Raw genomic sequence first — 25,686 nt, 5'->3', positions numbered from 1 at the left:
CTCCATTGTAGCTCTTGGAACTTCAGAAACTGGGGGTATGTACCCTTCTGGAATAAAGTTATACGGCATGCCCCAAGGTCGATCGGGCGGCATGGCATACTGAGGAATAGGAGTAGAAACAATCTCGGAATCCACAATCCTTTGTGGTTCTTCTGGCGTTGGTCGATTCTGTGCAACTACCAGGGCTTCTACCATACTATTGAGCCTTTCAATAGCACCTTTGAGAGTATTAACCTCTTCTCTGAGTTCTCCATTCTCTTGCTCAAAGTCTTCCATTCTTTTCTTGCGACTTGAACGAGTGTTGTATGGATGAGACAGCTTGAAAGTCTTGGTTCACCTCCTTCTCCTCCTCTCTTTCTGGAGAAAGGAAAGTGACTATTAGATCCGCGACAATTCTCGTGTCAGTGCGTACGACTAAAGCAATGTATGATATGCAATTAAGTTAATATTTTTCAAGGAAACACCATAATTACGTTATGAAACATCAAACTTTTATTAATTAAGCGAAAATGCCGTTTTTTACACACTTTGAAAAGGGAAATACAGAGAAACTGAGATAAAGGACTCTAAAACTTTGACGAAGAGCCGACTTCACGTTCTAACATCTTCTTATGTTTCTTGAGCTGAGCGTTCTCTGACGTGAGCTGATCAATAATCCAGGAAGCAGGAGGGATATGATGAGAAAGTGATGTTTGGGATACTTGTCGATCGAGCACTTCAAGTAACTCATCCTTCCTTCTTAGGATGTTATGAATCTCAACATTTTCCGTGTTGACGATTCGATACTTGTTCCTCCAAGAATTCCTTTCTTGGCATACCTTGTTTAATGCCGCTTGTAGTTTTTCAACATCGGTGGAGAAAAGGTAAATTGGTTCCCTTAGGGGAATGGGTTCTTGATATTGATATGGCATCCTGAGCTTGAATGCTCTGACGCGTACCCATTGAAGGTAAGGATCCAGAGAGATGCAAAGATGTTTTCCTAACTATCTTCTCCCTTTGCTGTGAACAAGACGCCAGGCTTGGACAATTTCCTTCTTCAGCATGTTGCCATGATCGTCGATGTTCTTGAAGAACAGACCCTCCAATTGGATGTTACTTGGTATATTTTTCATGGGATAGCCGTATTGACGACGGGCTAAAGCTGGATTGTAACTGATTCCTCCCTTAGTTCCAATAAGGGGTATGTTGGGAAAACTTCTGCAACTGAAGATGATCTTGGTTTCGTCGTTGTCAGGACTACACCACTCAATGTCCGTATGAGTGAGGGACATGATTTTCTGTGACCAGTAAAGGCCATCCCTCATATTCCAGAAAGTGCTAGACTTTGGCAGGTGCGAAACGAACCATTCGTATAACAACGGTACGCAGCATGTGATTAATCCTCCTCGCTACAGGTTTCTTGAATGCACAGAGTGATAAGCATCCGCAAGCAAGGCTGGAACTGGATTTCCAATTAAGAAGATCTTAATTGCGTTGATGTCGACGAAATCGTTAATGTTAGGGAACAAAAACAATCCGTAGATAAGCAAAGCCAAGATTTCCTCAAAAGCGCTCATATCTTGGATGCTGACGAAGTACCGAGCTTGATCAAACATGAATTTGGAGGGTAATCCTTGAATTCCTCCTCTACTCACCATATGAAATCTGATGTCGACTACGTTCATAGGAGTAGTTGCAGCAATGATAATGTCGTCAGGATTCTTTTCCAAACCGGAGTACGGATCTTGCGCGTACACGGGTATTCCAATCAGACGAGAGTACTCCTCCAACGTAGGCATGAGCTGATAATCTGGAAAGGTGAAGCAGTGATACGTTGGATCGTAAAACTGTACCAAGGTGGGAAGGATCCCATCCACAATGTTGGTATTGAACAAAGGCAGAAGTTTTCCATACTTCTCCTTGAAAGCCTGGGGGTTGGCCACCAGTTTTCCGAGCTTTCCCAGTTCCTCGACCTGGGAAATCTTGAAGGTGTATTTCCTAGCTCTCTTTCTTCCGTAATCCATGGTATAGATCCTTAAGTCTTTTCTCCGTTTCTCTCTTTCTATGAAGTTCAAAACGTTCGTTATTTAGTTTCCTTGAAAAACGACTCGAAAAAGACTTTTTTTTTTGTTTTAATTATTAATGAATGATGCATGAATGCATGAATGCACACACAAGAGTTTTTAAACAAACATGGCGCAGAAGGGTATAGTGGTCATGAAGTCAAAACGCAAACCTCGCCCCAATGGTAAACTAAGGATAAGGATTTTTGTACCTGTAGAACGGGTTCTAGGGGTCTCAGAGTTTTTGCTCAACCTTAAAGATACGTTGATTGGTATCTATAAGAGAGTTTTCTCTGAGTGTAGTATCTGCGTGACAATTATTTTCGTAATCACCGCTCTACGTCTTAAAAAAGGCTTTAAGTGGGGTTAATGTGTTTCTAGGTCCTCCTGGTACAAATCATTCTCGAAATGCAGTGGCGCAGTTAATCACAACCAGCCAGGCAAATCCCAAGAGTAGAATTGTGAACCAAGATTAGAGGGTCTTCACCGGGAAGACATCCTTCATCCTATCTTATGTTGCACTCAAATCCGGGTATAGGATTTCTCACCACAAGGGGGAATCAAGCCCTTTCCCAATACAGAATAAACAAAATGACACAGAGGTTAGGCAGGACCTCTCTTGTTTGAGGGGGAATTTCGCATCCCTAATTCCTCATTGGGGCTGGACCAGCAACAGGTCAACCATTGGTTTGGATGAAAAACCAAGGTTTTGAACACTTATATCCCCAGCAGAGTCGCCATTTTTCTATGGTGTCGTTTTTTTTACCTCCCCGTTTCACTTGGGAGGACGGCACGCTAGACCCTTCACGCGAAATTTGGAAGGAGAATGCGCCCATGGCGGGATGAATTTTATTTCAGTTCTTCCTACGATATCACACGAACTTTCTTATTGTCCTACGAGTAGGAAAGGGAAAAAAAGATCTCAACTAAACCCTAGGAGTTTGCTAAGTGTGGGGATTCACCTAGACTAGAAATTCTGGAGTCCGGGGGGTCGGTTATACATAGGGAAGTGTTTAAACACCCTACATATCTGTAGTACTCTACAGGAACCTTCTCTGTGTCTAAATGTGTTTGTGCTGCTAATGATTATTGGGAAATTTTCTCCTTTGTGTTAGGAGAAGGAATTGAATTGAATAAAAGAAAGACAGACAGACTGACTGACTATTTTTGGTATTTTATTAGCTCGCTGAGATTCCTTGTGAACCTCATGCCTACATATCCCTAATGGAAGTCAGAGCTTAATGTAGTTCGGGGAACTAATTGATTATTAATTATTTTTGGGTGCCTTGCTTAAAGCTCAAGGTTGAAGCTTGAATTAAATCTCTGTTTACAGTAAAGAGACATGAAGTCATCTTTATAGAGAGGTATTTCTACTATTCCACCACAAACATTTTAAAAGAGTGACAGAATGATTGAATTCATTTCATTAAGAGAGTGACCTTACTTGTGTGTTTGCAAGTATGCTAGTATCTCTTGAATGAAAGAAAGATGCTCGTCCAAATTAGGGAAAGTGTACAAGTCTGGGGATGTGCCAGAGCATGTCTTTCAGAGTCCTAAATGGGAGACTTTGATTGAAATTGAAATGTGTAATGTTTGTTTGTTTGAATGTGGTGAGATAGAGGAAAGATCTCTCTATAGAGATAAGCTATGTCTATCTATTGTATAAAAGATTTTGATTTTTTTAACTGGCTTGTATGAGGCCCAAGCTTGAGGCTTTTTGATTGACTGATTATTATTATGACTCTGGGAGAAAACTCCACTGAGGATTAATTACAAGGAATTTTTATGTTCTGTACAAAGCCCAGAATTGAGGCTGACTCTACTTAGGGAAAATCTATTTTGATGGGTTTTATTTGGTGTTCTGTACAAAGCCCAGAATTGAGGCTGACTCTAACTAGGGGAAATATTATTTTCTGCCTTGTATGAAGCCCAAGGTTGTGGCAGACTCTTAAATAAACTGAGTATGGATGACTCTATGGGAAAAGATCCTAGATGTTAGGAATCTTTGACACATGAAATATGGTTTATCTGCCTTGTACAAAGCCCAAGGTTGTGGCTACTGAACAATGAAGGACTCACTGGGGGAGACTCTATTATCTGCCTTGTACAATGCCCAAGGTTGAGGCTGACTATTAACAGGGAGTTTTATTGTTTTGGTGCCTTGTATGAAGCCCAAGGTTGAGGCTAACTGTTTTTGTTGGATTTTGACTCTATTGAAGGATTTATTTATTAAAAGACTGATTTTTGGAAGCTAACCCTTTCCAGGGATTTTGACTCAGCTGGAGAAATTGTCTGTTAAAAGACTGATTTTTGTCATGTTTTTGGAGGCTGACCCTTTCCAGGGGTTTTGACTCTTTTGGGGAAATTATCTCCTAAGAGAAATGAATCTTTGGTTTTTGAAGAAGTGATTTTGGAGGCTAACCCTTTCCAGGGGTTTTTATTAAGATGAAAGAAATGATTTGGAGGCTAACCCTTTCCAGGGGTTTTTATTAAGATGATTGGCAGAGAGATTATCTAGTGAGACTTCTTGTTTAAAGCCCAAGATGAAGGCTAGCTCTGACTGAGGATAAGCAAACATGGATCCTAGACTCTGCTAAGGAAAATTGATGAAGATAAGGGTGACAGAGACTGTCCATGTCTCTCATTCCAAAAGGTGTACTCAATGTAAAATTGAGACAAACTTAGCTTGTTTAAAGTCTGGTTTAAATTGGAAGAAACTCACCAGGGTATGTTAAAAGGTGACTAAAGACCTGTTCCTATGTTTGTAAGAAACCTGGTGGGTCCTTGTATACAAGCTCAAGAGGAAGCTGGAAATGCTTTTAAGAAGCCTGTGGGTCCTTGTACAAAGCCCAAGAGGAGGCTAATCGAGGGTCATCGAGGGTCCTTGTTATAGCACAAGAGAAAGCTATGTAGTTTTGAACTTATTTTGGCTTTAAGCAAATGGGTAAGAGGTTTCACCGGGAATAATTCCTCTTTGGGTGGATGTGTCCTATTTTGGGTTCTAAGGTTTTTGCCAAGATGTTTCACCGGGAATAATTCATCTTGGGGGTTTGAACTACAGATCTCTAATTAGGAAAGAGCCTTCACCGGGAAGACATTCTCAACCCTAGGCCATATTCCTATAATATATATATAGTTTAACTGTCCTAGGGTTTACACTCAAACATAGTTCTAAACAAATATATGCACAATTTATATTTGACAGTAATTTAAATAAAGACTATAAATTGAAAGCTTGTAAAGCCTAACCTGGATGGAGTGGAGGCCTTTGAAGAAGTATGTACAAAGCCTCACCAACAGTTGATGGATAACAGTTGAATATATATGATAAACAGTAAAGGGTTTTTGAAAACAGAAGAAGTGAAGATGAACAAAGGTCACATAGGTATCTGAAGAGTTTCACCGGGAATAATGCCCTTCAAATACCAGAAGAATGTTTTGAAAACAGAAAGGAGATTTTGAAAATACAATTTTTGAAAACAAACTATGAAAAGAAAAAGGTGTTGGGACTTACACTCTATTAGAGGCCCACTTAAAAAATGATTTACTGTTTATGAGAAACAGTTGAAAATGATTGAAATGATATAAGGTTTTGTTGTTTGAAAACCTTAATCATCTGTTTAATCAGAGATTGAAAACAGTTTTGCAAATTGACAAAAGTCAACTTAATTAAGGCAAAGATGAAATCTATACCTAATTAAGACCTAAATAATTAGGGTTTTATCATAAAATTATTCACAAAGTAATTAGGTTAAAACAAAATGAAAATATATATTTTAAAGTGTTTAAGAAAACATTTAAGACCTACTATTTTAAACCTAATTAAAATACATGAAATAAATAATATTTTTATGATTTTTTTGATTATTCATAAAATAGGTATATTAAATAACAAGTGTGTGAAAAATGAAGTGAAAATGAATTAATTTGATAGGTTAAATAATTGTGTAAAGTTGATAAAAAAATGGAAGAAAAATAGTAGTAAAAAATATGGTTTGGTCTCACCAAGGGTTGAACTCACGCCCTCTTGGTTATCCAACAAAACAATTACCAACTGAGCCACGCGCGTGGACTGATTAGCAGAGGTGCCCATGTGATTATATGTGAAAGCAAAGCATGAAAAAGATTTGAAAAAAATAAAATGGACAAAAGGTCTGAGGGGGGGATCGAACCCCAGACCTAAGGCATGGCAAGAGTTTGGACGCGCGCTGTAACCATTGGGACACTATGATGAATTCGTAAGTGACACACCTATCATTCAAAATAAAATAAACTCGTTTCTGGGAAATTCAAAAAATGGCGCCACCATCTTCATCTTCAACCTTAAGCTTTTGAATTTCTAGAAATCGTATCTCTCTCAATTCTCAACCAAATCCAAAGATGTAAAGATGGATTTTGCTCGTTTTTGGACGAGGATTATGATGGTGTCTTTTAATTTTATTTATTTTCAGTATAACATAAAATTCGCAAGCATGAACACTAAGAACCCTAAAACTGGAATTAAACATGAAATACTATATATGCATGATTTGATGCAATTGATTGAGGGCTAATGATCTATGAAGGTGCAGAAACCAACTGGTAACTTCATTTTAAATTTATCATGCGTGAATTATAGAGTTTGAAGCTTTTGAAACTTACCTTAAAAATGAAGATTTGGCTCTGATCAAAAGGTGTTACAGAACTGTTGTAACGATCCAGATAGCTTCAATGACTCCTTTGGAAGGTGTTGAGATGCCTGGCTTGGACAGAAAGTGCCCAGAACTTCTTGCTCGACCCCAACTGCAACAGCTCCAAGTGAGAGGTGAAGATGATGATTCTTCACGCCCAGAAGTGTTTCATAGGTTTGGATCACCTCTAAATGACTCCCCTAAGGTGTTTGAATACTTAATTCCAAAGGAAGAGCTCTGGTTTGAAGAATCCAAGTCTTCTTGCCAAAGAACCTTTGAAAACCTTAAGTATGAAGAAAGAAGAGAGAAAGCAAGAATTATGTTGCTTTGTTGTGTTTTCTGAATGAGAAAGAGCCCTCTATTTATAGGCAAATGGCTCAGAGCAATTGAACATAGCAAGCTTGCTTAGTGTAGTGAGTTTGGTTTCTTAGCCAAGAAGAAAATTTGAAAAGATCCTAAATGCAATGATGCATTTTCAGGCTAGCTTCCCCAACCATTGATCTTGTATGATCTAAGGGAACATTTCTGATTCATAGGAGAGTTTTAATTGGCTTAGAACAAGATTCCTTGATGATTCATCATTTGCCATAAATTCAAAAATGCAATCATTACATAATCACATGCCTTTGTTTTTGGGAATCTTCTCTAATCCTTATGCAATGATGAATTTGGATGCATGGCATGTTTTCAGATGCATTAGAGGTCGTGTAGCATCACTTAGTGAAGCAAAATGCACAAAATTGCAAAGTTTCAAATTGTACATGACCTATAATTTCACTTCATGAGGCCAACTTTGAACAAGCATAACTCTTAGCTCAAAATGAATTTGGAGAAGGTTGAACACAATTTGGAAAGCCCTAAACATCTACTTCAAATCATTAGTTTATGGTTCCTTCAGAATCCTTTGGCAAATTTGTGAAAAATGAGGCCAAAGTTGGAAGAAAACTAGGTTAAAAACACTTAGAAAATTTTCTAAGTGTTTATGACCTAAAACTTCAAAATTCCCAAATCTCTTAAATGATTGATCTTTTGAAAAAAGTTCCATTGTAAGATGTTGTTTTATTTTGCAAGATCTACAACTTTCATTTTGGAAGTTTTTTGAGTTTTGTAGGTGAAATTTTGAGTTCCCACAATGCCCTCAAAAACCCTAATTCCCGACTTTTTGCTCCTTGAAGATTCTTCTTGAATTTCTTTGGTCAAATGACTTTAATATCCATATATTGATGATATTGATCCTTGAAAGTCATGGTTTGACCAAAAATCTTAAAATTCAAAGGTGATCCCATACAGTTGACTTTTTCCAAATAAGGTGAGATTTTGGACTTTTGTGTGGAATTAAGATCTTCTCCTCAAATGAGTGATGTAAATGGGTTATATTGAGGTAGTAGAGGTTCTTAAATCATGTCTTGAGTTTTGGATCCATGCCCTGATTAAAAGTCAACTATCCAGATGAATTAGGTTAAAAACCCTAATTGTCGACCAGATGAAATTGGTGACTGTGGATCTTGAATTGAGGTGTGATGTCCAGTGGATCTTATTGTATGGATCATTTGAAGATTATTAAAGTCTTTAATAGATGTCCTGGAGCTTTTTAGGGTTTCCCAAAGGTGATCCCTGATTTCAGTCCTTGATAGGCTCAAAAACCCTAGTCTGGTGACCTGAGTAAATCTGTACTCAGAGGACTGGGTGTCTAATAAATCATAGGTGAAAAAAATGAAGCTCTTGAGTCCTATGATTATGTTAGAGACTAATCCTTCTACTGATTGATCCTTTGCCTGAGTTTTCTTGTTGTAATACGGTGAACTGACTTTTTATCGATCGAAATGTCGCGGTAAGCAAGAGTCGCCACCGACTTTTATTTTATCCAATTTTAGGAAAGGCTAAAAGAACAGAAAAAGACCTTTAAAAAGATTTTGAGTTCGGGGGGTAAGTTATGCAAAGGGAAGGTGTAAGGCACCCTTTGCATCCATGGTTATCCATGGGCTCTTAATTGCTTAGCTCACTTTGTTTGTTTGATTTGTTTGAAAAGAGCAGTGTGTAAAAAGTAAAAACTTTGTCCAAGGACTTTAGCTTGTAAATAAGCGTAGCCTTGTTTTGAAAGTATTTGAAATTGAGTTGGAAAGGTATTTTTAATTTGAATTTGAAAAGAGCGAGCAATTAGTAGCAACTACCCTAAGTTTGAAAATTCGTTCTTTTAGCTTTTCGGGGCGAAAGGATCTATCCATGCCATAAAGGGCAGGAAGTCTTTCAATTGGATGTTTAAGGGTCATCGAGTAATCGTTCGCCATAAGACTGTCCCATGCCATAAAGAGGGCAGGTAGTCTAAGGGAAGGATATAATAGTCATTAATCTTTTTAGGCATCATGCGAGGATACCTTAGCAATTGGGACAATCATCATGTTTTTACCGAGGCAGCTTCGAGGGGCAGAATTGATGATAATGAACTTAGGGCAACATTTTGTTTTGCTTTAGGTATCCTCGGAATCGAGGGACTTTGACTATTTAGTACACTTAAAGGCAACAAGGCAACAGGCAACAAAGGCAACCAGAGGGATTACCCTAAAGGTGTGTGGGTGCAACAATCACGTGGTTGTATTCGAATATTTTATCTTGTTAGTGATCTAACGTTTGATTAATTAATCTTATCACTCCCTACATTACTAACCACACAATAATAATATAATAATATAATTTAAGTGCCTTCAAGGCCAAACAATACAACCAGTAAACAGTTACATAATAGCGGGGGAAGGGGACAATGAAACCAGCGGATCCCTTAATAGGGTTTGACATAAGTAATAATAAAAATAGGGTTTAGGTTTACCAACATTCGTAGCTCTGGCGATTTGGCAAACCTTTAGCTAGCTTTGATGAATGAAGATCGGTGGGCAGAGGTTTGCTGAAGCTAACCCTGAAAAGTTGGACATAAAGAAACAGGATGTAGTGAGTGTAGGAGGAATTCATTAACAGATAAAGTAAAACCTAATCGAACCTATAATGCAAAGATTAAAAATAAAAATGATATCTAAAAAAAGAAATAGAACTTAGCTTTTTTGATCTGACGGCGCGCAGTCGAAGGGTTTGAAAATAACCCTGAAAATTTGCGCAAAGAAGAGAATTTATTTTAGTGTATGAATGATCCCAACAGTAATAATTTAGGCAAAAATGGCAAGGCAAACCCAAAAGGGACAATGATTAGTTATCATGCCAAAATCAGGATTTGAGGCAAGATTAAAATTGTTACCCTAAATTATAACTCTAACATAAACATTTTAGTTTGTTTTAAAAAACCCAAATAAATAACTATTTTTAATGTTATATAAAAAAATTCGAAATTTCGATTAAATAATATCAAGATAATTTTTGTAATTATAAGAGAACTTTATTAAATAAATAAACTAAACAAAAAAGAATAAAGAAATAGCTAAAAAGAAATATGAATAGAAATAATAAAATAAAATAAAATTTAGAAAAAGAGACTTAGCTTCGTTCCAGTGTGGTGGCCTAGTGATGGTGCATGGTGGTCCTGCATCATGACGTGTGTTGGATCTGGAAGAGGATGGATCTGATGGCCTGAGATGAGGGTGTATAGTGAGCCCTAAGGTCTGTAGCGCACCCGATCTGCAATTGCTAATTCTCACAAAAACAATGTTGGGGCAAGGATTCGAACACATGCCTTTTTCTTCACCAAGAAAGCGCCTTGCCAACTGTGCCATTTACATCATTCGTTAGTTATCTATCACAAAATATATAAAAATAAAAATAATGTTAATGGAATAAGTTCAGAAGAATTGTCAAAGTGGGACCCATGAATTTCTGTCTGCGCCAATTAAATGGAGGGAGAGAGAGAGGCGTCGTTTGACCAGCCAACGGATGCCATCCACGCGTGCAGTCAAGGAGTCCACTTTACTGTTCATCTCCTTCAACAATTTACCTGCGGATTTTACTTGGGATTTTGCTGCACATTTTGCTGCGATTTTCGTTACCATTCGCCATGATTAATCCTTCAGTTTCGGAACCTGCAGAAACAGCGTTATACAAGAAACCCACGTGCCTAGATCATCTCAACACCTTCTTGCGAATACCATGGCGCCTTCCTTTGACACGAAAACCACGTGAAACATAGGACACGAAGAAGAAAAGCCTTGAACCCTAACTATGGTGGTTCACGAATCGGACATCAAAACTCTCGTTAAATGGTTCTAAACACTTTCAAACATTAGCAGTAACATGAATATGAACATCAGAAACATTAATAGATCATGAATCAAGAGTTTTAAAAATTCAAAAGTTCATGCAAACCGGTGCAACTTGAGGGAGGGCGTTCAGACGCGTTGTGAGCTTCATGAGGGATTGGGAACGACTCCTGGGACCTTCAGGAGTGTGGTCCAATGCTTAGAATCGAATAAGAGAGGCTGCACTGGAAGATCAAACTTGCCCTAGCTTTTTTTGAAACTTTGGAACTTGGAAACCCTATTATGCTTGGCCAAAATTCCCCCCCTTTTCTTGTGCTCAGCATATTGAATACATATAGTGGCTGATTTTAGGGTTTCAAATGGGCTTGGACTTTGTATGTTTGGAGAGAATGAAAATTGATTGAAAAATATATTATTTTCTTTCTATTCTTGACCATGTTTGTTCACTCTCTCTACAAATCTTGCCTTGCACGAATTCCCTCACCAAATATTTATTTTTGGTCCCTTGATATGTTTGGAAAATAAAACCCTTTGATTTAAATCATTATTTTACCATTTTATTTGATTTACTAATATTTAGATAAATGGAAATTTAAATAAATAAGAATAAATACCATAAGAGTGGAATAATGGATTTAAATGTCTTGAATAAGTCTATGGATATGTTTGAGATCCATAACTTAGGCCCATTTGAGAAAAATTCAAGTTTTGTTCAATATTCACTTCATGCATTTCCTCAAAATTTGACTAACTTTGACAACAGTTGACTTTGTAGGTCAATCAGTCGACTGTTGACTTTCTGAACAATTGAGTGACCAATCCTTTGAGATGAGACTTGATATTGGTGAGCCATATGAGATGCCTTGAAACCATTGATTCATTGAGTTTCTTTTGGGTGAGTCAACCATAGTTTCTGAGCTTTTGTATTGGAGAGTGTGTTTTGGAGCTTTGTGTTTTGATTTGATTTTGTATATGGAAAATAGCATGGGCAAATTTTGGGGTATGACACTTGTCTTTGAACATCCTTGATTAAATGCCAAATGAAGAAGTGACTGCTCTGGGTACTTGCTTTGACCTGATGAAAATCCTGAAGATATGTCATCTCAGGGGGGTCAAAAATTAGGGTATGACACAATCAAAAGCCAATGATGGTTCATCAATCATTAAGCAAGGCAGTCAATATCTTTTAAAAAAAATGAATGAATGAAAAAACATATATACAAAGAAAAGCCTGCTAAGTTAAAAATAAAAAAAAGAAGACTTAGGCAAAAATCAAGGCATCCCGCTGACTGTAAGCTCAAAATAGACAGTTCAGGCAAAAGTTATGGATATCAAAAAAAATGAAAGAAGAGAAGTCAATAAATTCCTGAACAACATAATGTTGTGACTACCAAAAGGAAGAAGTGACTGCCATCTTAAAAGTTCTCTTTGCTTGGGAACCATCATCATTATCAAAGGTTCAAATCCAAAAGTCTCTGGGAATCTGAATGCATAAGTTGAATTAACTGAACTTAGGACTGAAGATCATCACGAAGATGGGTGGGTACAAATAAACTTTGAGCTTTTATCCTTTGTTTCTTAAACCGTGAACCAAGCCACGTTACAACCCTTGAAAGTCCTAATTGAAGCATGGTTAGTTCGAAAGCATACTGTCACAACAAAGGTATCCCGACTCCTTAAGGTTTACTAAAATGCTGAGTCGATAATTCGCTTCTACAAAAATAGCATGTTTTTACAAATATCATGATTTTACATCTCTTGCTTTAATGTTTTTTCAAAAAAATTCAAGACAAACATATGCATTGCACCTCATGAGTTCATTATTAAACAAATTCTGCTACATAATTTCAAATGTTAAGCATCAGAAAGAACTTGCACAGGGTACAACTAATGACTGAAAGTTATCCCGACAGACAAGATTACTTCGAGAAGCAATGTCTCCTACGTATACAAGGGGCATGGCACGCTTTCCCAATCAATCTGGGACAATCACGTCAAGATTCAAAGAATCTCTCAAATGCCAAACAGTCAAAGGCATACATCTCAAGTGGGTTTCAAACTATTTCCCGACCAATCTGGGGCAATCAAGTCAAGATTCGAAGAATCTCTCAAGGGCGCCAAAACAATCAGGGGCATGCATCCAAATAGATCTGAAGCTACTTCCCAACCAACATGGGATATTGTCTTTGGCCTATGATTACCGGGGGCATGTCGCCCATAGTGCACGTCTCATAAAGTCCTCGCGAGACAAATCTTTTCAAAGTCTCTAATAGCAGGGGCAAATCTATGTAAGTCCAGTTGGACATCCTGATCAATACTCAGCGGTGTGTCCTAATCAAATCCAGGAATGGTAGTTACTATAATACTGAGGGCAATGTTCAAGGCATCCATTCCTTCCCACAGCTCCGATTTCATAAGATCATATCCCCACAGAGCAATTCTCAAGAAGATATCTTCAAACATACTCGTTCCGACAAAGACATGACTTCCCAACAGAGTTTACATCTTGAACACTACCGGTTCTCCAACACTTTGCTCTTCTCCAACATAATGTATTAATATCTCTAATCCCCAATCAGGGTACATCAAGTTACTGATCGTCCCCAAGCAGAAATCATAAATCCCCAGCTGAGCATCTTCAAGATAAGATCAAACATCAAAATTACAAATGACATGGAGATCCACCTTCTCAATCAAGATGTGTCAAATAGCATAAATCATAGTCATACGTCATAAATCATAAACATATTCATACAATTGCATACATGTTCATACATAATACATAATGCATCACGACAAATGCGTACATAACATGCAAGGTTCTCATTTATTTTGAGAATCCCGTCACATAAACGCATTACATGCATCATGACATGGCATAAAAAAACTAACTTTTCCTTTTTCAGGTTACTGCTGCAGTCAAATAAACAACTTCAAAACCTTTCGGATCTAAGTCGATACCTTGGACGGTTCCTTAATGATCTACCTTTGGATCTAAGTCGATACCTTGGACGGTTCCTTAATGATCTACCTTTGGATCTAAGTCGATACCTTGGACGGTTCCTTAATGATCTACCTTTGGATCTAAGTCGATACCTTGGACGGTTCCTTAATGATCTACCTTTGGATCTAAGTCGATACCTTGGACGGTTCCTTAATGATCTGCCTTTGGATCTAAGTCGATACCTTGGACGGTTCCTTAATGATCTACCTTCGGATCTAAGTCGATACCTCAGACGGTTCCTTAAATGATCTACCTTCAGATTTAAATTCGATACCTCAGACGGTTCCTTAAACAATCTACCCTCAGATTTAAGTCGATACCTCGGACGGTTCCTTAAACAATCTACCTTCAGATTTAAGTCGACACCTCGGACGGTTCCTTAAACAATCAACTTTCAAAATCTAAAAGCAGTAACCTCGGACGGTTCCGTAACGGTCAACGCTCGAAGGTCTAATTCATTTACCACGAACGGTGTGGACACGATCAACTGTTTCTAAAATCTAATTTAGCTACTACGAACGGTGCTGACACGACAAGAGATTTAATTCCACCATCACGAACAGTATAGACATGATCATCTTTCAAAGATCTAATTCGTCTACTACGAACATTAATGACACGATCAACACTCAAACAACTACTTCTCAAACACTCCAAACATAATCTAATGCATGATTTATTGGATGGCATCTTTAAGCCCATCCCCATAATACACCTGGATGGCATCTTCAAGCCCATCTCCAACAGAAGTCCCTTCATCATCAGCAGGGGCAAATTCTTGGGTATTCTAATGTTCAATCCTCTTTTACCTTCAGATTCCGACTGGCGTACAAACCACTCTACATCTTCAGGTTTAAGAAAATTGAACAGGGGCAGTTGTCATACCCCAAAATTTGCCCATACTATTTCTCCTATTCAAATTCAAATCAAAGGCTCAAATACATCCCATATAGCTTATGATGCTTCAAACTATCTCCATGACAAAATTAAGGCTCTAATTCAAAAGGTTGGTCACTCAGAAAGTCAACAGTCGACCGATTTGACCTAAAAGTCAACTGTGGTCAAAGTACAGTCAAAACTTCTGATTTTTTGTCAACGTCCTTATTTTGTCATATCATTCATCATTTGATCAAGTATTGATCATGATTCATCAAGAAAGTATCGGAAATCCACAAAAGGACAAGTTTCTAAATTAGGGTTTTGGACTAAAAGTCAACTAAACTTTGATCGGTCATAACTTTCACATGGAACATCATAAATTTCCCATCCAAAGCTTATTTTGAAGGAAATTGGATTCTCTACAACTTTGTCTCTCACATGCCAAGTCCAAAAATGCTTCATTTGGAAGATATAAGCCAAAACATTACAGGTCCTTCTAGAAGATCGCAAAAAAGTCATCTTTTTGCAAAGAAGTGTACATGAACATGGAAACTTCAATGAAGATGAAACCAAAAGGAGTGTTTAGAGGACTCTTTGAGCTTTCCAAAAAGTCCTATAACACATTCATATGATAAATATCGAATGAGTTAGGGCTTTCACGAGTTGGGCGATTTTGAGGAAGTGTATGAAATGCAAAGTGAAGAATTTTGTGTTTTTAAGCTGTGGGCCATGGATTATGGATTACACACGTGATTTTAAGATTAAGATAGGCCCATGTACCATTTGAATTATATTTTATGATTTTATTTTATTTATCATTGAATTTATTCATATAAATTCATTTTTAAATCAAATAAAATCAAATAAAATCTTAACAAATCCAAATAAAATCATGTGAGTACCTCATTGAGCAAATCAAGTCCAAATATATCCAAAAATTCGTGGTCTAGGGTTATGGAGAGAATATTTTCCAAAATTAGAAAGCATTAACATGTTTTTATTCAAAATATTTTTTCTCTCCAATAATCAAAGGTCCAAGCCCAAGACTAAACCCTAATTCACTCCATAATATATACAAAACATCAGTAGGGGAAGGGGACAAAAAAAAAAGAGGGGAGAAAGGCTAGGGTTTCCAAAGAGCAAAGAACTCAAGAATAGTGCATAATCGTGTCTTCATTCTCCAGCAAGTTTCAGAGCCAAATCATGATCCTAATCCACTAAAAGGGTAATAGAGAGTAAGTAAACATGTTTGTTTAAGCCATGTAACGTGTGGATCATTCATATCATGTTTTGCATATTCTTCAAAAGTTTTGATTTTGATATCTCCCGAATTATCATGTTTTGATTCAAACTAACGACACTGATGGTTTCCTGAGATGTATTAGAGCAGATTAGGACCTTAGTTCGTAAGCTTTGGTGGCCGGAACAACAACCACCATTACTAGGGCTTCAAAGATGGAAGCTTCATTTTCCATGCTCCAATCCTTGTTTGCCCAAAACGATGGCACCTTTGAGTTTGTAGCAAGATTAAGATGATCTGGGCGCTTTGGTTTCATTAAATCGTTTGATTGTCGCAGGTTCTAGGTCGTGCCATGGATGAACGCAAAACCTTAGAAATTCCGCAGGTAATTCCATAGCTGGAGGCGCAGGTGTTTCCGCAGGTTCATAAGAGGGAGACGATGACGTGGAGGTTTGAAACCTTGACCAACGCGTGGGCCCTCTCAATTCGCCAGTCAACCACGCTCACTCTCTTTCCACTTTTAATTGGCTGCAGGCGTAGCAAGGTGGCCCCAGGTTTGACTGTTCTTTTCCCATTAAAGTGTTTGTTTTATATTTATTTGTTTTCTCTCATATTATTATTAGCAAACCAATATAGCCTCATTGGTGAAGAGAGTGAGATGGCAGCGATCAAGACCTGGGTTCGAACCAGGCACTCAACAATTAATCTTTTTCAGTACATTTACTTTAAGATCCAGTGCGCACAACCCATGCAATGTCTACAATATAGCCCCACATATTCGCCCTTGGATCAACGCCAGTACATCATCAACGCCCAGGGGGCTGCATGCCCACCATACACCTTCGAAGGTAATCACACCAGATCTCCAACGCCCAGGTTTTTTTTATTATTTATTTATTTTTATTTAATCTTTTTATTTTCTTTAAACTAATATAGTTTTAATATAGTTTTAACGTAGTTTTTTTAGGTTATATAAAATTCTTAAAATTTCTTTTTAACATTTTGAATTTAGGTTAATAATTTTATTTAGGGCTTTTATTTAATCAATTAATTTAGTTTTAGGTTTAATCAATAATTAATTTTTAGACTTAGGCTAACTTAATCGAATTAGGTTTTAGGCTAACATTTATTTTCAGGTTTTAATTTTAATAATTTTTAAATAATAACTATTAATTTTAGGTTTTATCACTAATTTTCTATTATATTTATTTTAACATTAAGTTTTACCGTAATAATTAATTTAATACTATTAAGTTCCTTTAGCCATTAACCTCCAAGGCTTAGGCATAGGTTTGCCTTTGCAATTAAACATTGAATTTCTTCATTACCGCGAGCTTCTCTTCTCATCCCATACTCTGTGAGTGTCGAATGCATTCTTTAAACATTTTGCCTTTTTAATTATGTCTTTTTTATTTCTGCCTTTTTATATCTTCCTTTTATTATGCTTATCATCTACTTAATTATTTCTTGTGGTTTCCACACAAGTTTTTGCCATATTATGTAACTGCTCACAGGGTGTAATAGTTTAAGTAGGTTTATTTTCCTGCCTTTATTTTCCTGCATTCACAGGTGTTTATTGTAATAGTTTAGGACCATTAAACTGTTTTAAATTTCTGTATACTATTAACTGCGTGGTTAGTAAAATAGGGAGTGAGAAGATAATCAATCAATCGATAGCTAACCTTAACTCAAAGATAAATATCTGAATACAATCACGTGATTGCTACACACACTCACCTTTAAGGTAACCACTCTTATGATGCCTCTCGATCAAATAGTCAAGTCCCTTCGAATATAGGGATACCTTAGCTTATTGCCTTCGATTCAAAATCACCCCGTCCCTCCGATAAAAGATCATAGTCCCTTCGAGTTGCCTACGATAAATATGATCTCGTCCCTCGATTAAATGGTGATAGTCCCTTCGATTGCTAAGGTATCCTTACTGTTGCCTAATGACTATTATATCCTTCCCCGAGACTACCTGCCCCCTTTTATGGTAGGGACAGTCCTGTGGCGAACGATACTTTTCTCGATGACCCGCACATCCAATTGAAAGACTTCCTGCCCTCTTATGGTATGGATAGACCCTTTCAAACGAAAGACTTAAAGAACACGAAAGACGAACTTAGGGTAGGTAGTTCTTAATTGCTTGCTCATACTCAAATCAAAATACTTTTCACACCTTCTATTTCAAAACGATTTCAAAACAAGGCTACGCTTATTTACAAGCTAAAGTCCTTAACGAAGTTTTTTCTATTCACACCCTACTTTTCAAACAATTCAAACATTTTAACAAACAAGTGAGCTAAGCAATTAAGAGCCCATGGATAACCATGGATGCAAAGGGTGCCTTACACCTTCCCTTTGTATAACCTACCCCCCGAATTCAATCTCTTTTCAAAGGTCTTTCCTGTTCTTTTTGCCTTTCCAATTGGATAAAATAAAAGTAGGTGGCGACTCTTGCTATCCGCACATTTCGATAAAAAGTCAGTTCACCGTATTACACATCAAAATTAACGTTATATGAAAGTTCATTTTAACGTTAATCTTTGAATATCTTGATGGTATAGTAAATCATTTTATGATGTTATGTTTCAATCCAACGGTTGATTTTAAAAAAATTAATTCGAAATAAAGTTTGGAGCTAATGTAACTCGTTGTGTAACTCTTGTGATGTAATTTGATCCCTCCTCATATGTGTGTGTATATATATATATATATATATATATATATATATATATATATATATATATATATATATATATATATATATATATATATATATATATATATATACACACATATACATATATTAGGTAACCTCCTTTCATCTTCCTACCAATCTTAGGTAAACTTCTGTGCTTGTTTGTTCGTTTTTTTATCGTACAGACACGTAAAAATATAAACTATATTTATTATGTAATTTATATTTAAATTTAAATTATTTGTAGCGTAAACTTTCAGAAATCTACTTTCGTGTTTGTCTCTTTCATTTTTTTTTCATACATGCAAGAACTTGTAGAATACTATTATTTTTTCTTAAATTTAATTAAGTTTAATTTTTTATCAAATTAAATTTAGGTAAAAAACACGAGATTTATCCCAGTACAAATAAGAGAATATAATTATTTAATTTTTGAAATTGGTTTGCATTAATAATTGAAGAAAAACACTCCATTATTCAGATAAGTTAAGAGTAGCATTTATGTTGAGAAATTTTCTTGTGCTAATGATATGAGTGCAAAATAAGTGTAAACTTTAAGGTCTGTTTGGTAAAAATAGTGGTTGACTGGTTATCTAGCTGATAGCTTATAGCTTATGACTGGTGGCTGATGACCGATGACTTATAGCTTATAGCGGATGATTGAGACTGATAGCTTATAAGCTCATTGAAGTGTTTGGTAAAATTAGTGGTTCAATTAACTTATAAATGTAAAATGACATAAAAGATATTTAACATATAATTATTTTATTTCAAATTAAAATAAATTATAAGGGTTAAAATGGATTTTAATTAAAATAATAAGGATAAAAAAGGAAGAAAAAGTAATAAGCTATAAGACATAAGCTAAAACGCTATTTGAAATAGCGTCTGGAAAATAAGCTATAAACTAGTAAAATAAGCTATAAGCTCGTGATGAAAAGATCGTTACCAAACGAGTCTAAATTATCATATGAGCTTATAAGACATAAGACATAAGCTATAAGCTCGAAAACAGGCCTTACCAAACAGAGCCTAAGTCTCTGCTTCTAAAAAGAGAATTAAATGAACCCTTAATTATTCCATTCGACGAGAATCAAATAAAAAATCAAGAAAATTAAAAAAAATTATAAAGGATAATATAATTAATCAAAAAGCACCCAACACTAAAATATGCCAGTGAATTCTCTCTCGTAAGAATTCCTCATGTGATTCTTGGCTTTTAAAATTTAGTTGATAAAATATATAAAAGTGAAATACTCTTGAATTTTAAGGGTTGTGGTTAACGGTGGATGAAAAATCAGTGAATAGTACATTGGAGATAGGCACCATAATCGAAGCCATACACATTTGACATTCTTGTCTCTTAATTTACTCTATCTTGCTCTCACTTTTCATTTTAAAGGGAAAGAAAACCAACTACTGACTAAGAGCATTTTTAGTGGGAGTAAATTAAATAGGTAAACTAAGATATTTTTTGTGGGTCTAAAGTGATGTGTAGGACTTAAAAAATTTATAGTTGATTTGAAATTTTTTTACTTTAACGGTGGTTACTTATAGAGAACCAAACTTGACCCCACTTTTTATATATTTTATTTGTAATTAGTTTTGACCCCATAAAATTTATACCATGATTGATTTAAAATAATAATATTATAGTATTTGGATTGAATAGCTAACTTCTTTATATAGTACTCGGAAATTAAATGTTAGTTTATCAAAAGCCATGTCACTCTTGTTCCAATGCAAGTTGCTTATATTAATAACGTCACCTATAACAAATTTTATCATAAGGAATCAGCAATAAAGATGTTCTAAGGAGTTATATGTCTTGTATACTGGAATTGGAAGTTACTTAGAAGTGTCGTATTACCAAAAAAAAAAGAAAAAAAAATCCAAATAACCAAGTTTAATAAATAATTTACACCAAAAACCAAGTTTTCGGCAAAATTACGCATATGACCAGGTTTCAGAGGTGGTCTCCACATAGGAGCCACCTCAGGTGGCGCCAAAGACCAAAACCTCTTAACCTATGCGCCACCCAGGGTGGCATCAATGCATATTTTTCCCTTTTTAGCCACCTAGGGTGGCGCCTATGTATATATGCTTTTTTTTTTTGTTTTTTTTTTTGTTTTTTTTTTGTTGTTTATATACTATTTTTTTTTAATTTTTTTTATTTATTAACAAAATTGTTTTAACATAAATATATAAGTTCAGTGAATCGGCTAAGTTCAGTGAATCGGCTAAGTCGAGTGTCCACGGAAAAGAGTAGTTCATTGATCATTCAAATGATACAAAGAAAATAACCAACAGAAAAGATAAAGTAAAACATCTAAGAAATCACCACGGTTAAAACAATGTCATTAGGTCCATGCATCATTTGAATGGCATCAATGTCGTATTCCACCTTATGCCAGAAACTTATCGTTGCTCCAGTCACAGGATCGGCCCTTGTTTTAAGCCTCTTGATGCTTCTTATCTGTTCGCCGGCCTCGTACTCCCCCTCTAAAAATCTCAGGAGAGTCCTCTTGAGTTGCTCGACGGAAGAGATATTCCAAAATATAACCGGCATGGGAGGTTTGACGGCGGAGAATATGACATGTCCGTTCCTTCTGCGATACTCCGGCTCAGGTTCGGCACGCCATGTTGATCTCCGGGGCGGCAACTCTGTTGTCCGGTGACATCCATCTGGCCTAGTGGTTGTCCGGCGAGGCATGGTTGTGTTTGTGTGATTGTTTGGTATTTGGAGTTTGTGTATCTGTGTGTAAACTCAACCATAGGAGCCCCTAATTTATAATAGTAGTGGGTAGAAAAAATTAATGATGTTGCGTACTGTTTACAAGCACGCCTAACATGTATGATAAATGCAGACACACTGATCAATGACTGACTTGATGGGACTAGACGAAAGCATGCGTATTTGACTGACTGTCCAAAATAAAGAGTGGCAGTATGGGCCATGAAGACAATTTCACTACGAGACAAAGACATAACTAGTTGATTTAATAAAGGATAATACAAATACATAACAAATAGAAATACAAATACAAATACAAATACAAATACGAATACTAATACAAATACAAAAACATTGTCAATAAAAATACAGATGACATACAACTAATTGTTGGTGGAATTTGATCCACGGTTAGGACAGGTATTTCTATTGTGCCCGACTTCACGACATATGCTACACTTTCGTACCATTTTCTCATGATCCATCTCGGTTGTGATCCGGGTGCTGTTCGGGCGGCCTCTTTTCTTTCTCCGCATGTTATCATTATGCCAAACCACGTCCCCTTCATACGTAGGCCAATAATCCTCCTTTGCCATCACTTGAAATGAGTTGTTGTACACCCCGAGCAAGGTATCTGTCTTGTAAATGGGAGATAAAAGTGCTAACGGATCTTGATGCGCATACGAACATGCTGCAATTACATGAGAGCATGGCATCCGAAAGGCTTGAAACTTTCCACAATCGCACCACCCTTCATCTATAAGAACCCTGTATTGTTGTCTCGGAAGGCCCTCGTTATGGTCAATCGTTTCCTTAACACTGAAGGTCCGGTTGAATCGATCGAAAGATGTCACAATGTGGCTGTTGGCTTTGGCAGATTGCTCTTTCATGAATTTTACGCATGTTTCGCTCCATAATTGTCCGGATTCTATAACTGCATTCCAACGCTCACCTCTTCTTGCGAAAAGAGAAGCCATCCTATAGTATGTTGCTTCCACCAAGGCAGTAATCGGAAGGTGTCTGATGCCCTTAAACACCCCGTTCATAGACTCCACAAGATTCGTAGTCATGTGCCCCCATCGCTTCCCATTGTCGTATGATCTGGTCCATTTCTCTCTAGCAAGACTGTCAACCCATCTGCCTGCATCTGGATTTGCCGCTACAATTTCTTGTCGATAATATTGGAACGTCGGTTGCGTCAACGCATATCCGGCATTTACAAGAGTCTTCCGAAGAGCCCTGTCCTTTATCTCCCGCATGAAATTTTGTGCGATGTGTCGAATACAATAAACATGCGTTGATGTAGGGTTTTGCCACCCGTTTGCTGGATTGTTGTACGCACTCTCGATGGCAGCATGTCTGTCTGAAATCAAGCAAAGTCCAGGTTGGGGGGCAACGTGTGTCCGAAGATTTCTGAGAAAGAAACCCCAACCTCCAGCAGTTTCTCCTTCCACAAGAGCGAAAGCAACAGGAAAGATGTTACTATTTCCGTCTTGAGCCACAGCCATCAACATGGTGCCTTTATATTTTCCGTACAACCAAGTTCCATCTATTTGAAGAATTGGTTTGCAATATGAAAATCCTTGTACACATGGGCGGAAAGCCCAGAAGAGCCTGTGGAATATCACATTTCCTTGAAGTGATGTTCCGTCTGGAGATTGCGCCGGAAGGGTCTCTAAAATAGTAACAGTTCCAGGAGCATAAATTTGAAGCGCATATAAGAAATGTGGGAGTCGTTTATACGAATCCTCCCAATTTCCATACACAACTTCGATCGCCTTGGTCTTCGCCAGCCACGCCTTTCTATAAGACGGAGTGTAGTTGTACGTTGCAACAATATGAGAGATTATCGTTTTCACCTTTAACGATGGATCTTTTTCAACTAGAGGCAAGATTTCTTGACAAATGATGTCATAACTGAGCTTACGGTGATCTTGTGAAACATTTGTGTTAATACATGTGTGATCTTGGGAAATATATCCTATAACCCATGAGTCACTTCTCTTCCTGTATGATGCATGCAACCTGAATCCACAATCAGTGTTACTACAGTAAATTTTGTACCTTTCGACATTGGCGCGATCAACTCTAAAATCAACATTGTTTGCCATATGAAATCTTTTTATGGCCATGATACATGCCTCCTTAGAACGAAATCTGTCTCCTACTTTTAACCGTTGATCTGTTTGGGTGTATGGATCATAGAAAATATCAGTCGATGGTTCGTCATCCCCATCAAAATTCAGGTTCCTCATGTGCACTGGAGGCATATGCACTTGATCTCGTGGTACAACAACTTCCGGTTCATCTTCACTTTCCTCGTTTACCAGGTTATCAACTTCTATTTCCGGTGCTTCTTCTTCTTCATCTACAACGTCGACCTCTGCTTGCTCGTCTCCAAGTGCATCAATGACTTGTGACTCAACCATTTGTGTGGTTTGAACTTCTGGTAGAGTAACGTATAGTTCTATGCATTCGTAACCAGAATACTCATGATTGGCAAACATATTCTGCATGTCTTCATCGTCTTTGATCTCAACTTGGATAAACTTGACCGGGTTGTCCCCACGAAGAAATCGATATTGGTAAAAAATCTGGGATACACCACCCATTGCAAGCTTCGTCTCTAATCTCCCTTTGAAGTAACTGAAATTTGCTTTTCTGCTTAAACAAAATCGTTTAACCTCAGTGTTTCTAAACAGAAAACCAACTTCTTCGTTGTCATAGGTCTCGCCAAAAATATGAGCGTTGATAATGTATTGTGGAGGGGCCATTGTTGAGTGGGTAGAGAGTTTTATTTCAAATATGTAATCAGATGTGTAATGTGTTGTGTTAGTTTACACGTTATAGGTTTCCTTTATGTAGACGAACATTGAGTGATGACAATTATGAAGGCGAAAACTATACAATCACATGCGTACTGAGTTGATTTGATGAATAAATGACACTGCTGCACACCAGACTGTTTCACAATTGATTTGAGGTGTGCATGACAGTGCTGAACTGTTGCACAGTCGACTTGACCAGACACAACCATACTGTACAATCACATGCGAATAAAGTTGACGGAAAATGAATGCCTGAGTTGATTTGAGGTGTGCTTGACACTGGTGAACTACAGTCGACTTGACCAGACACAACCATACTGAACAGTGTACACTGTACAATCACATGCGAAGACTGTATGCTAATTATTTTCGGTGACACAAAAAACCCTAACCAAACCCTAATCAAACCCTAACCCTAAATTTTCAAAAAAAAACATAGAAAACCCTAACCAAACCCTAACCCTAAATTTTCAAAAAAAAAAATATCAGTAGCATGTAGGCCCCACCTGGGGTGGCGCATTAGACCAACTTTTCCCAGCATGGCGCCACCTGGGGTGGCGCATTAGTGTTCTTTCTTTTTTTTTTGTTTTTTTTTGCCCTAATTTTGTCTAGTGGTCCCCACTGCCAAAACCCTAATCTGATCCGCCAGCATGTGATTTACCTGCATCGAAATACTGTATGCATGCATGCCTAGACAATTCAGCACCGAACACGGGATGCAGGCCTAGTCTATTCTGCCAGAAACAATTAATGCATGCATGCTTAGACAAAGTCAGCACAAAACACGGGAATGCATGGTCATTTCAACACAGAATGCATGTGAACCCATCTTTATCACTTTGATATCTGTATCACATGCATGCTCACCACTTGGCCCTCATGCACTTAACATCAGCAACCACCAACCCTCTATAAATACTCTCATAGACTTGCTTTCTTTTCACCAACATATATTCTTCTTCTTCAAAAAAACACTTTGCATTTTCAAATCCGCAGAAAACTTAAAGAGTTCTTGAAAATGGCTCAACAACAACTTCTTACCATGGGTGAAACACACAGAGGAACTAGAGCGAATTTGGCGACCTATGTAAGTTTATACTTATTTATTTCTAAACATCTATGCGTATGTGATATCCAGTTTAATCGATTTATTTGTTGTTCTTAGGCTGTTGATCGATTCCGTACACGTTCTCACGCTTATGTTGAACCCGACGAGAGGATTATTCCGAATCTCCAAGCATGTGGCTTCGGACATATCATAAAAGTTAACAACAACACCATAGACAGAAAATTCATCCTTGCCTTGCAAGAGCGATGGAGGCCTGAAACCCACACGTTTCATCTTCCAATAGGTGAGTGTACTATTACTCTAGAGGATGTTTATATGTT

General features: G+C 37.2%; 1 protein-coding gene across 1 annotated transcript in view; it reads right to left on the bottom strand.

Moving 5' to 3' along the window:
• The window catches only part of LOC131595369 (uncharacterized), a 50,738-nt gene extending 26,495 nt beyond the window's left edge, over positions 1-24,243 (bottom strand). The window contains exon 1 of the mRNA XM_058867712.1: positions 23,098-24,243. Coding sequence (XP_058723695.1) covers positions 23,098-24,243 — 1,146 coding nt within the window. The remainder of the gene's footprint in view (positions 1-23,097) is intronic.
• Between the last annotated feature and the right edge of the window lie 1,443 nt (positions 24,244-25,686).

The sequence above is a fragment of the Vicia villosa genome, linkage group LG1, assembly GCF_029867415.1.
Source record: "Vicia villosa cultivar HV-30 ecotype Madison, WI linkage group LG1, Vvil1.0, whole genome shotgun sequence".
Lineage (NCBI taxonomy): Eukaryota > Viridiplantae > Streptophyta > Magnoliopsida > Fabales > Fabaceae > Vicia > Vicia villosa.
The sequence above is the reverse complement of the archived record's forward strand: the minus strand, read 5'-3'. Positions and strand labels throughout refer to the sequence as shown.